Raw genomic sequence first — 13,370 nt, 5'->3', positions numbered from 1 at the left:
AAAATTCATTGAGATAGCAAAGCCCAACAAATAAGAGGCCCACAAGTTGGTGAGACTAAAAAGCAAGCCCATAACCAAGAGGGACATATTACATATATATACTCATCTGGGCCGAATTAATTTGGCAAAATTTTTTTAAAAGTCTTAGATAAATTTTAAACCAAAAAAAAAAAAAGGAAATCTCAGTTAAATTAATCTCACACTCCTTAAATTTATCAAAATTACATACACTACTCTTCTCTATTTTACCAATATACATTTACCTTAGGGGGGGGTTAAAAATGACTTTCTATTAAAAAAAATTTAATGTCATTTCAGTTTTTTTAATAAGGCAATAGAATTAGAAAGAATATAAATACACTAACTGGAAGCAAATTTTTGCAATAGAAAAAAAAAACATGAATTTTCAACTTGTATCCATTTTCATTTTCAGCAGACAAAATGTTAGCATGAAACTCTGAGTGTATCATCTCCGAATGGCTCTCTCTACTACTCTTTCCTTCAAATACATAAGAATCGATTCCCATAATTCCATACAACAGCAGCCACCATATCCTCTTTTCTCATGTTCACCACAAAAATTGACACTATCTGATTCTGGAAAATGGAGGAACAAGGTTTCCTTCTTCGAAGGATTTCGGAGCAGAGGAAAAAGAGATGTTGAGAGCCTCAAGAAGGAGCTCCTTGACACAATTGAACCACTTGACCGAGGTGCAGAGGCTTCTGCTGAGGACCAACAACTTGTGGACCAGGTTCAACTTCAACACGTGTCTTTTACACATTATTACATCATTACATCACACACCGAGCAATAACAATTAAGGGTGTGTTTACTGTTTAGTGTAGCATTGAAAAGTTTTTAATTTTGTTGAAATCTTCACTTTTTTTTATTTGGCTAATTTTTTTCATTTTAAATGTAAACGTGATTCTGTAGTCTAATTCAGGTTCACTAAAAACTAAAAATTTTAATTTTTATGTTGATTTATTTTTGTTTGACTATTAATTAAAAAAATGTACTTTTTGGGTTCTGTATCTTTCTAGATTGCTCGTAAACTTGAGGCCGTTAATCCTGTCATGGAACCTCTTAAATCTGATTTACTCAATGGAAAATGGGAGCTTCTGTATACAACATCTCAATCTCTTCTGCAGACACAGGTTTATTAGTCTAGTTTCTGGCATACCCAATATAAGTTTCCATTTCTCACATTCTTAGGGAAAAAGTTTTTTAGTTGAGTTGAGACATAGATTTAGGTGTATGTGGTAAAATCTTTATTTTTTTTAGAGTAATTTATTATAATTAGTTTTTGAAAGATAGGGTTTTTAAATGGTAGTATTTATATTTAGTAAATTAAATTAAAAAATAATTTTTAATAAGTATAATTATTTGATAATAACATTTAAAATTTAAAAAGATTATAATACATATAAATATAATAATAAATTTAGTTTTATTAATATACGAACTTATATTAAATTTTTTAATTTTAATAATTATAAATTAACTTTAAAAAAATACTTTTATGTGCTTTCAAAACATGTCAAATTTTTTAAAATTATAAACACAAATAATACATGATATCTTTTACTCACCATAAATAAATAAGATGTTTGCACTTTTTCAAAACACAAGTAGTTTTCTTTAAAAAAAAACTTGACTAGATTAAGGGCCTGTTTGGGAAGGTTCAAAAGTTTTTTTTTTTTGAGTTTTTAACTTATAAAAAGTAGTAATATTAATGTCTAGTGCAGTTTTTAAAGCTGAATTGTAACCTTTTAAGAATTTATTTAATTGCTTATAAAAAAATTAAAAAAATGACTTTTCTCATAATAAAAGAGTTTTTTTTATTATATTTCTTTTTTAAAATAAGTACTTTTAAAATTAAACACAAAATAATTTATTTATAAACTACTTTTGATATAAACATTTATTATTTAAACTATTTTAAAAAAAAATTAATTAAATTATTTACCCAAATTTAACCTTAAGTGCTAGTCTTATGTGCGTGAGTCAACCTTGCTCTTATTATGTTCTAAATTTATTATTGATTTGCCTTAGCTAGCTAAGTGAGAATTAACTAGTTATTGGTGAATTAAAATATGCAATAGAGACCTAAGTTGTTGCGACCAAATGGAAAGATATATCAGGCAATCAATGTGGATACCTTGAGAGCTCAAAATATAGAAACTTGGCCATTCTTCAACCAGGTAATGCATATTTTTACCCACTAGGCCTCTACAATCTTTTACTATACTTTGGAAGGAGCTTATTCTATTCTATTGGACATTGGTGCAGGCCACTGCAAATTTAGTGCCACTAAACTCAAGAAGGGTGCTTGTTAAGTTTGATTTCTTCAAGATTGCTAGCCTGGTATTACTTTTATAAGTTTCATATGTGGTGTTATTTATCATGGATTGTACTGTGTTTCTTTTGTAATGCAATTATATGTGCAGATACCTATCAAATCACCAGGGAGTGGTCGTGGTCAGTTGGAAATTACTTATTTGGACCAAGATTTAAGGTTATCTTACTCAGACCAAACACCAATGTTAAATAACGTTTCTATTTGTTCATTATTATTGTTACTGTAATCTGATTTTGAATTTACCTTACAGAATATCAAGAGGCAACAGAGGTAACTTGTTCATCTTGAAAATGGTGGATCCATCCTATAGAGTTCCTCTTTGAAGCTCTCCTTCAACTGCCGATGTTTTGTATGAGCATATTAATTTACGTAAAGTTAATAGTTAACCATTATTAGATAATAATTTAATCAAAATTATCAAATTATCTAACGATTCTCAATTATCAACTTTATTATAGACAACTGCATATATATTTTTACCTTTATTTACATGTGAGAAATTGTTTTTTTCTGCGTGCCTCTGTAGATTTGTGTTCTGAGATATGAATTTACTTTAACTAATTTGATCAAAATACCTACTCTTTGCTTAATTCAAGTGCAGAAAAAGAGTAAGTACTATTTCTATCCATGAAAGTTGAAAACGCTGACAAATCTACCCACGAAAGAAAGAAACTATCAAATGTAACCATCAATCGTGACATCCGTGGGACGAAACTAACCAAGCCTTATTCCGGCGTTGACTCCGTTAGTAACGCTACCTATGTGGCACTTCACGGCGTGACATGGCTTGGGGGGCTTCACACATGGATTGCTGAGCAATGTGACCGTTATAATGTATCCTCAACCCCAAAATTTCCCAAATTCAAACCTTCTTCCATCCCAAACACGAACCCTAGCCCTAGATTCACAAAAATCTTCGAAATTATACCAATGTCGAGGCAAAGACTCTTTACTCCACCTTTGAATGGCAGTGGTAGTGTGTCTGAAAGCTCAATTTCAAAGCGGGTGCATGATAGGAAGTTCAATGGCATATATTTCTGTGGGTTGGGGGTGACACTGTTACAGTCAGGGACGGCGATGAATCCTGGGAGGTGGTTCGTCTGTTGTCCGAATTGGAAGGTAATCCGTTGTACACCCTGTTCTGTGTGAGTTGAATGTGTATTTGATTTTAGTTTTTTTGCCATGGATAGAACTCGGACTACAGCTTCTTTGCATGGGTAGACGAAATCGAAGGGTAGTGGGAGGGTTTGAGGAGAGCACTGTTAGAAAGAAAGATGCAGGAAAACGTTAATGAGGTTGAGGCTGAAGTGAAGATGCTCATGAGGTTAGAGAGGTTTGAAGCTGAAGTTAGTAAACTTAGGTTTTGTCTTGTGATTATGTCAATAAGCTGAAGTGAAGCTGATTTTGTCTTGGTGGTGGACGGAAGGCAGGCTGCGGCCACCTACTTGAGCTTGATCCTCTCACTGTGGGAGTTGGCATGAAGTCCATGAACCTGGAAGTAGTGCCCTGGGAGGCAGCTTGCATGGTTTGAGGTGTCACAGTGGGTGGCACATCAGAGGGCGGGGGTGATGGACTAGTACTAGTTGGTGTTATTGGCCTGACAAAAGCTGGAGCAGATCGTGGTTGCTGAGTAGTTGGTGGTGGTCTTCGCAGATTCTTCTTCTTCTTTGGTGGCTCTTTTGCAGTTGGTGGCCTAGTTGAAGGACACCTGACTGGATTAGGAACGGGTTGAGGAACTGGGGTAGTCTCCTACAACAGTAGACACATATGAGTGACATAATTAAACAGAACTTGTAAAATGAAGTTGTAAAATACATCACTAGACTTACAGTCGGTGGCTGAGATGCTGCTGCTTGAGCTGCTTCAACAGCTTCCAGAGTTTCCTCCCAGAACATCTCTTCTAGTCTTGCCGCCTCCTCTTCATCATCCTCAGCAGCTGGGTGTTGACTTGAACTTTGTCCCCCAGCACTCCCAGCCATTGCCTCCTTCTTCTTGGAACAGCTATGACTGTTGTGTCCAGTCTGCAATACATATGTCATGAAATAAACGTGGACATTCAAAGCACAAGTAATGTAAGCATATGAATTATGGTTTACCTTTAGACAGTACTTGCAGGTGATGGGGCCATACTTTCTGGGGGCCCTATGGGGATCTGTGGTGGGTTCTTTTGGGGCGTCGTTCTTTTTGTCTCTTTTCAACTTTGGTCTTCCAATCTGCTTCTTGTATACTGGGGGCAATATAGGAGGTAGATCAACATGCTGCCAGTATTTTTGACTAGGAACAGATTGTATGACGAACTGGTATGTGCTATTATATGCCCCCATAGAGAGCCAGTTGTGTGCATGTTCCTCTGGTCTCCTATTCTGGTATGCAAGGGCAGCACATGCATGCCTGCACGGCAAGCCAGTCAGTTGCCAAAACTTGCAGGAACAAGTCCTCTTTCCTATATCCACCATAACCTTATGTGGCAGGCAGTGTACTTCGTACACATTTCCAGGATCATCTCCAGTTGGAAACGGCCGCCACTTGTTGCTCTCCCTTTTCTCTTTTTCCAGTCTACTCTACTGCACAGGAGTGATTACTCCGTTATACCCCACCAACACCTTCTTGTTTCTTGCAATGATGCTCATCATGTAACACCCCACCTCTTCCAGAATAGTTATAATAGGCTTTCCTTTCATTTTCTTGATCCTAGAATTGAATGATTCACAATTGTTGTTCGTGTAATTGTCAGACTTTGGATATTCGCTAAAACCACTCCTACTCCATTGACTTGGAGGGATCCTGTTCAGATACTCCCAAGCATGGGGATTAACCTGTTTGATCCTATCCAGTACAGCATTGAACTCTTGAGAGGTTGTGGCCTTGGCACATCTCCACATTCCCATTTTTAATTCTGTATCCCCCCACTGTTTTCTAAAGTTCTACCATATGTGCATAGCACAAAATCTATGATGTGCTCCTGGATTCACTTCACGCATAGCAGGGATGAGGCCCTGGTTGAGAAAAGTAAAACAACTATATGATTATACCCTATGAAGGACAATAACAATGACAGCACTAGGTATGCACAATACATTGTAAAAAACTAATAATGAAGACATACACAGAGAATAAGAATTCACTCATTACCTTCTGCATGTCTGACATGAAGTTGATTCCATTGATTGCTGCGTCACCTAAGTCTTCTTGGAGGAGTTCGAAAAACCACTTCCAACTATCCTTGCATTCGCACTCCACAACAGCATACGATATAGGGTATATATGGTTATTGGCATTGTGGCCCATTGCAGTCAACAACTGCCCAGGGTAGTATCCCTTTAGAAAAGTTCCATCTAACCCTATAAAAGGCCTGCAGCTAATGATCAAGACTTTTGTGTGGTTTAGAATTTCACAAATAAAATCTCGTTGCAATATACTTCCTAAACCAACAATAGTCCTTTCATACAAAAATTTGTTTGTCACAAGTAACAAACCCCTAAAATCTATAAACTGAAGTATTGAACCTCGGGTCGTTCTCCCTAGGAATTACAATGAAGTGTCTTGTTATTGGTTATGAGGTATTTTGGGGTTTTTGGATAAGAAACATGAAAAGTAAATGGAAATGAAATTCAAATAACAAAAAGGCCTTGGCAAGGTTTGGTGGTCAAGGATCTCTATCCTAATCACTAACCAGAACATGAGAATTGGCAAGGATCAACCCCATTAAGTTATCTTCTAACTAATAAAGGAAAGTCAAATGAGCTATGTCAATCCAAGTCCATAAGTCCTAGTTCTACACTAAATCAATTAGTGAGATCTAGAGTTAATGGCTCCCAATCGTCAATCACTTGGACATTAGTAACTCAAGAGTTTCTAAGTTACCTTCCCAAGCCAAGAGTACTAAAATCTACTCTAAAATCTAACCAATCATTTCATCAAATACTTGGAAGGCACGAAAGAAAAGCATAGTAAAATTACAAGAATTAAAGAAATCTACAACTACAAAAGTAAGAGATTAACAATAGAAAGACAAAACAATAGAAAAGTAAACTCCTAACTAAAAGAAGCATTTTAACAAACACAGAGAAGGCAATAAAAGTAAACAACATGAATTGCAAGAATTAAAGAGGGATCTAACTAGAATAGCAAGAGATCAACAATAGAAGAGGAAGACAATTATGAAACAACAAAGAACTTACCAATTGTATTGAAGAAGAAATGTAGATCTACAAAAGAAAGTTCATAAACTACAACTAACAATACAAAGAAATTACAAGAGAAGAAGAATTCTATAACTACAAGAGAATAATTAGGGAAGAAAAGGAAAATTAGAAGAGAGAAGGAGAACTAGATCTAGATCTAAAACCTAATCCTAATTCTAGAGAGAAGTGGGTGCTTCTCTCTCTAGAAAACTAACTATAACTACTCCTAAAACTTAAACTATGACTAATGATCCAAAGTATTAAAGAGTATATTGATTTCCCTTCAACCCTTGTCTTAAATAGCATCAGAAATGAGTTGGATTGGGCCCACAAGGCTTCTAAAATCGCTGGCCACGAGTTGCATTAAGTGAACCATGTGCCACCATCGACGCGTACGTGAACCGTGCACGTGCGCGCCCCTATGCGCGTTGCAACTATGACAAATATTATATCATTTCGAAGCCCCGGATGTTAGCTTTCCAATGCAACTGGAACCGCATCAGTTGGAGCTCTCTAGCTCAAGTTATGGTCGATTAAGTGCGAAGAGGTCGGCTTGACAGCTTTTGCGATTCCTTCATTTCTTCATGAGTCCTCCATTTCTACATGCTTTTTCTTCATTCCCTTGATCCAATCTTTGCCTCCTAAATCTGAAATCACTTAACAAACAGTTCAAGGCATCTAGTGGAATCAAAGGTGAATTGACTTTAGCTAATTAAGGACCTAGAAAGCATGTTTTCACACTTAAGTACAAATTGGGAGACAATCATGAAACCATGCTATTTCTTTGAATAAATATGGGTAAAAGGTCATAAAATCTCCTAAATTAAGCACAAGATAAACCTTACAAAGGGGGTTTATCAACCTCCCCACACTTAAACCAAGCATGTCCTCATGCTTAAACCAAGAAAGAACAAAGGGTATCAACATTTATTCAATGTAAACTAATCTAAATGCAAACTATCTATATGCAACTATCTACATGAATGCAATTGCTTGGTCAAAATAAATCAATTCTTAAGAATACATATATGCACAAGGGCTAAGGGTATTAACAACCATGCCAAACCACAATTGAATTGAGCTATTAAATATTTTTACAAACTTGCATGAGGAGTGATGATCATAGGTGGAAAACATGTAATTGAGCAATCGAACCCTCACCGGTAGTGTTTGCACTCTATTCGCTCAAGTGTTTAGGGTTGATTCACTCAATTCTCCCCTAATCATGCTTTTCAAGATTTGTTTTTCTTCTAACAATTGACATTTATTTCATGCATACATACAAGTATCATGAGGTCTTTTCATTGGTTGTAATGGGGCTAGGGTCAAAGTAAGATGCATATATGGTCAAGTGAGCTTGAAATTTGAATCTTTGATAAGCTTAGACTTCCCACCTAACCTATGACATCCTATACAACTTCAAAACTAACCTAACTACCCATTTTTCTCACTTTTTTTTCAACATACTCATGCATTTACTTTTCTTGATCACAACACATATGCATTGATTCTTATTGACTTTACTTTGGGGCATTTTTGTTTCCTTTTTATTTCTTTCTTTCTCTTTTCCTTTCTTTTTCTATTTCTTTCTTTTTATATTTTTTTCTTCTTTTTCTTTTATTTCTTTTTTGTTTCTTTTCCTTTTTCTTTTGTTTTTCTCATTTTTTTTCTTTTCTTTCAAACTATATACAAGAATATCAATGCATAAGGTCTATACATTTTATCAATACATGAGCATATACCCAATTCCCAATAATTTTAATAAAAATACAAAACTACCATTTTATTCTCCCAATGTCCTAAGATTCCCACACTTGAATGATACACACACTCTAGCCTAAGCTAATCAAAGATCCAAATAAGGACATTTATTGTTTTTCGCTTTAAGGCTTGTAATGTGCTAAATTAAGAACAAGTGGGTTAATCGTAGGCTCAAATTGGCTAACAATGGAAGATAAAAGGTAAGGCTATTTGGGTAAGTGAGCTAAATGAAATGATGGCCTCAATCATATAAATGCATGAATACACAAAATAATGGACATAAAGAATCAAACAAATCAAAGATCACAATCATAGGAAGAGAATAATGCACACAAGAAGGAAAATAAGTGGTTATAAGATGTAACCACACCATTAGGCTCAAATCTCACAAGCTTGTGTTCTTAGCTCAAAAACATGATCCACAATATATATATAATTCAAGAAAGTCCTATGAAAAGTTTTCACTCAAATCAATTGGTGCCCTACAGATAGAAATCTTGAAGAACCTCATTATTTTGACTAAACTTATTATGTATATATATATGCAAAATTAAGAAAATGCAACAAAAATTCGAAAAACCTAAAATGAAATGCAAAAGTGTTGGAATTAGAAATTTGTCACCCAAAATCGCCGATCGGTCGGACGACCTCCCCACACTTAAAAGTTTGCACCGTCCTCGGTGCACTCAAAGATGAGTAAGGGAGATGGGTTGTTACAACTAATGAGTTCCGTCAAAAGATTGTGCGGATGACTTGTTTGTTGCCCCATGTAGAAACTTTCCTTTTTCCTTCTTTTGGTGGCCAACCTAAAAGGGGAGAAAAAGAAGGAAAATCAAGCCTATATCGAAGATATCAAAGCAAATAGAACATAGGTGGGGGCTAATGCCAAATAAAAGTAGGGTTCTCACTACATGTTAGCTACACATGTAAGTGAGAAAACAATGTAAGCTAAGGCATATCATTAAGCTTGATGCAAGAGTAAAGTCAAAACATGAATAGAATATTGAACATCAAGATCAAATAAGAAGTGACACAAACAAGATTAGTGATAAGCATGAAAGCATTAGGTCCCATCCAAACTCAATGATAATGAAGTACAAAAACAAAGAGTAATGAATGAGGAGGGACTAAAGCACTAATCTTGTGTGTGGAACAAATATGACCATTAATGTTAAACAAGTCACGAAGCACCAAAACAATGCAAGAATTTCTCAACAATTGAGTATAAGAATTCAACATCATTATTAAAATGAGAAACTTAAAAAAAATGAAAACATGCTATAAAATCAAAATTGAAATGTAAAGAATAGAAGTATGCAAATGCAATAAACAAAAGAAAATGGAAGATGAGAAAAAAAAATCTCTTTTTTTTACCGGCACGGACGCGTCATGCACGCTTATGCGCCGATGCGCAGTTTGGCCGAAGGGCGCGTACGCGCCAGGTGTGCCTACGCGTAGATGAGTTGTGGAGGTATGGACGCGGACGCGTACAGTGCGCGTCTGCATGGTGTGAGTTGGGCCAAAGGCTTAGTGCTAGCCCAAAGCTGGCACAACTCTCGAGTCGTTGGCCTGGAAACTGCTTCAGCGGATTGGCGCGCGCGGCATGTGCGCGGGCGCGCGCATTGCAAAAATATGTGTATCGGCGCGTAGGCGCGCAGTGCGCGCACGCGTGCAAACGGTTGTGCCATTGGCCCAGTGTTGGCGCGAGAGTGGCCCAACTCTCTGGAAAGAGTATGAGTCTGTATCCGCGCTATGGGCACGGGCGCGCACAGCGTGCGCTCGCGTCCCTGGCCTCTTTTTTTTTTTTTCAGAAATAGCAAAAATAGCTCAAAATCCTCCTAACACTACCTGCAACTCACAACGAATCAAAATTGTGAAAATACAAAAAATCTTTTTGGCTTTTTGAAACTTTTCAAATACAAGAAAAAGAAGCTTGCTCCACAAGCAACCTTCAACCAATTTATTGAACCAAGTGTATGGAAAGAGAACTACCTACAATGGTAACTCAATTCACTTATTAATCAAAAGTGCAAGAGGGTGGAAAGAATTTACCATGGTGGGGTGTCTCCCACCTAGCACTTTTAGTTTAAGTCTTAAGTTGGACATTTGATGGGGTCCTTGCTATGGTGGCTTATGCTTGAATTCATCCTTGAATCCCCACCATTTTTTGCATCTCCAATGACCACCGGGATCCCATACTTTGCTTGTCAACCCCCCTTTTTCTTTATCTTCATGCTTCCAATAGGGTGACAAACTTATTGAATTCTCTTTTGAACTCCTACTCATCATCTTAATTCCATTGACTTGAGTACCACTCCACCTTTGAATCCTAAGATTTGAGTTTCCACCCACTATGTACCTTGATTCTTGTTGCCAACCAACATCCAACTCTTTTCTACTTTCTAACCCACAAATAGTTCTAAGTTCACCATCCGTTTCTAAGAATGCATATTGATATGGGCCAAGAAAATTAAAGGATGAGATGATTACCCACTCAATTTGTAATTTGGATGGTGACTTAGCAAGGAAGATATCCAATGGTCTTGACATTGTAGGCTCCACTTCCTTTGGCTCCTCCTTGATGATTTCTATCTTTTGACAACTTTCTTCAAATTCTTCTTGTTTGCTAACTTCTTCCAACTCTTCTTCATTGATCAAAACATGCATTGGAGGTTGTGCAAATGCCTCCTCAACATCAGTTTCACATCCCATGGAAGAAGCTTCAACAAGATCACCATTGTCACTTGATATAGAGTTGTCTTCAATGATGGAACGTCCTTCTTGTTTAACCTCCCCTAGGTCTTCTTCCACTTCTTCTTCTTTAACAATCTCCATCTCTTCCACTTGTTGCAAAACACACTCCATTTCCTTGTTCTCAACTTGAGGCTTTAAAATCTCCCTCATACTTCCCTCTTTGGTTGCTTTTCCACAATCATCCGTGGACATATTTTGCTTGTGGCATGAATCCCACGAGTCCAACTTTTGACGGATAGTTGCTTGAAGCCAATCCATTGCTTCCTTGAGATGATCCTTTTACTCTTGTTCCTCTTTACTAACATAAGTAGGATCATATTACTCTTGAATTTATGGACATGGATATTCTTCCATGGAGGGTTGTAATAGAAAGGAGAAATCATCATGTGGTTGGAAAGGAGGCTCACCAAAGCTTGGAGGTTGGAAGGTGTTTTGGTTATTGGTAGAAGGTGGAAGTATACGGAACATAAGTTCTTGGAGGGTAGAGGTGAAACTAGTAAGTGCGGTTTGGAGCTCTTCTTACTCTTGAGAAATGATACCAAGTGTATCATCCATGAAAACTTGGTTTGAAGGGTAAAGATGTTGGAGTGGTGGTGATTATATGGTTGCTTGTTCACAATTATCACAAGGATATGCATAGGGGGAATATGAATTAGGATTGTGTGGAGGCAATTGATGGAAATAGGATGTGGATTGAACATATGGTGGTTGGAATGATGGTGTTTGAGGACTATGTTGAGAGTATGGTGCATGAAATGATGGTGGTTGAGTGGCATAATCATGATAAGAACCATCATATCCATTGGAATGATATGCATTATAAGAGGGATTACCATCATAGTAGCTTGGTTGAGGAGGTTGTCATGATGATTGCTCATATGTATGTGGCTCCCTTCTCAAGAATTCATCTCTCCCATAATGTGAGCCATCATTCAAATTTTCATCACCTACAACATAGTCATAACCATATCCAAAACCACAAGGACGAGAATTCATAGTGATAAATAAAAAAACAAAACTAATAGAGTCATAAAACTAACAAAAACTAACAAACAATCCAAAAAGAGAGCTATTCACAATACTCACATATATACAACAACTAATAACACAACACTATTGCAACTTTTCCGGCAACGGCGCCATTTTGATGATCAAGACTTTTGTGTGGTTTAGAATTTCACAAATGAAATCTCGTTGCAATATAGTTTCTAAACCAACAATAGTCCTTTCATACAAAAATTTGTTTGTCACAAGTAACAAACCCCTAAAATCTATAAACTGAAGTATTGAACCTCGGGTCGTTCTCCCTAGAAATTACAATGAAGTGTCTTGTTATTGGTTATGAGGTATTTTGGGGTTTTTGTATAAGAAACATAAAAATTAAATGGAAATGAAATTCAAATAACAAAAAGGCCTTGGCAAGGTTTAGTGGTCAAGGATCTCTATCCTAATCACTAACCACAACATGAGAATTGGCAAGGATCAACCCCATTAAGTTATCCTCTAACTAATAAAGGAAAGTCAAATGAGCTATGTCAATTCAAGTCCATAAGTCTTAGTTCTACACCAAATCAATTATTGAGATCTAGAGTTAATGGCTCCCAATCATCAATCACTTGGACATCAGTAACTCAAGAGTTCCTAAGTTACCTTCCCAAGCCAAGAGCACTAAAATCTACTCTAAAATCCAACCAAGCATTTCATCAAATACTTGGAAGGCACAAAAGAAAAGCATAGTAAAATTGCAAGAATTAAAGGAATCTACAACTACAAAAGTAAGAGATTAACAATAGAAAGGCAAAACAATAGAAAAGTAAACTCATAACTAAAAGAAGCATTTTAACAAACACAGATAAGGCAATAAAAGTAAACAACATGAATTACAAGAATTAAAGAGGGATCTAACTAGAATAGCAAGAGATCAACAATAGAAGAGGAAGACAATTATGAAACAACAAAGAACTTACTAATTGCATTGAAGAAGAAATGTAGATCTACAAAAGAAAGTTCATAAACTACAACTAACAATACAAAGAAATTACAAGAGAAGAAGAATTCTATAAGTACAAGAGAACAATTAGGGAAGAAAAGGAAAATTAGAAGAGAGAAGGAGAACTAGATCTAGATTTAAAACCTAATCCTAATTCTAGAGAGAAGTGAGAGCTTCTCTCTCTAGAAAACTAACTATAACTACTCCTAAAACTTAAACTATAACTAATGATCCAAAGTATTAAAGAGTATGTTGATTCACCTTCAATCCATGGCTTAAATAGCATTAGAAATGAGTTGGATTGGTCCCACAAGGCTTCTA

At 36.2% G+C, this 13,370-nt stretch overlaps 1 protein-coding gene across 1 annotated transcript; it reads left to right on the top strand.

Annotated features, from left to right (window-relative positions):
* Nucleotides 1-227: 227 nt before the first annotated feature.
* LOC112786749 (probable plastid-lipid-associated protein 4, chloroplastic) lies at nucleotides 228-2,867 on the top strand. The gene is made up of 6 exons (XM_025830123.3): nucleotides 228-752; nucleotides 1,042-1,155; nucleotides 2,104-2,202; nucleotides 2,291-2,365; nucleotides 2,449-2,516; nucleotides 2,611-2,867. Exons 1-6 carry the CDS (start codon nucleotides 477-479, stop codon nucleotides 2,681-2,683), a joined length of 705 nt encoding a protein of 234 aa, XP_025685908.1. The 5' UTR covers nucleotides 228-476; the 3' UTR covers nucleotides 2,684-2,867.
* Nucleotides 2,868-13,370: the final 10,503 nt, after the last annotated feature.

This window comes from Arachis hypogaea, chromosome 20, assembly GCF_003086295.3.
Source record: "Arachis hypogaea cultivar Tifrunner chromosome 20, arahy.Tifrunner.gnm2.J5K5, whole genome shotgun sequence".
NCBI lineage: Eukaryota > Viridiplantae > Streptophyta > Magnoliopsida > Fabales > Fabaceae > Arachis > Arachis hypogaea.
This window is presented reverse-complemented; position numbering and strand designations above follow the sequence as displayed.

What these genes read in the sequence shown, in the direction of transcription:
- LOC112786749 (XM_025830123.3), top strand. Translation starts at nt 477, where the DNA reads ATGGCTCTCTCTACTACTCTTTCCTTCAAATACATAAGAATCGATTCC. An exon ending in CTTGGCCATTCTTCAACCAG is followed by an intron (nt 2,203 to 2,290) that starts GTAATGCATATT and finishes ACATTGGTGCAG; the next exon opens with GCCACTGCAAATTTAGTGCC. An exon ending in TCTTCAAGATTGCTAGCCTG is followed by an intron (nt 2,366 to 2,448) that starts GTATTACTTTTA and finishes TTATATGTGCAG; the next exon opens with ATACCTATCAAATCACCAGG.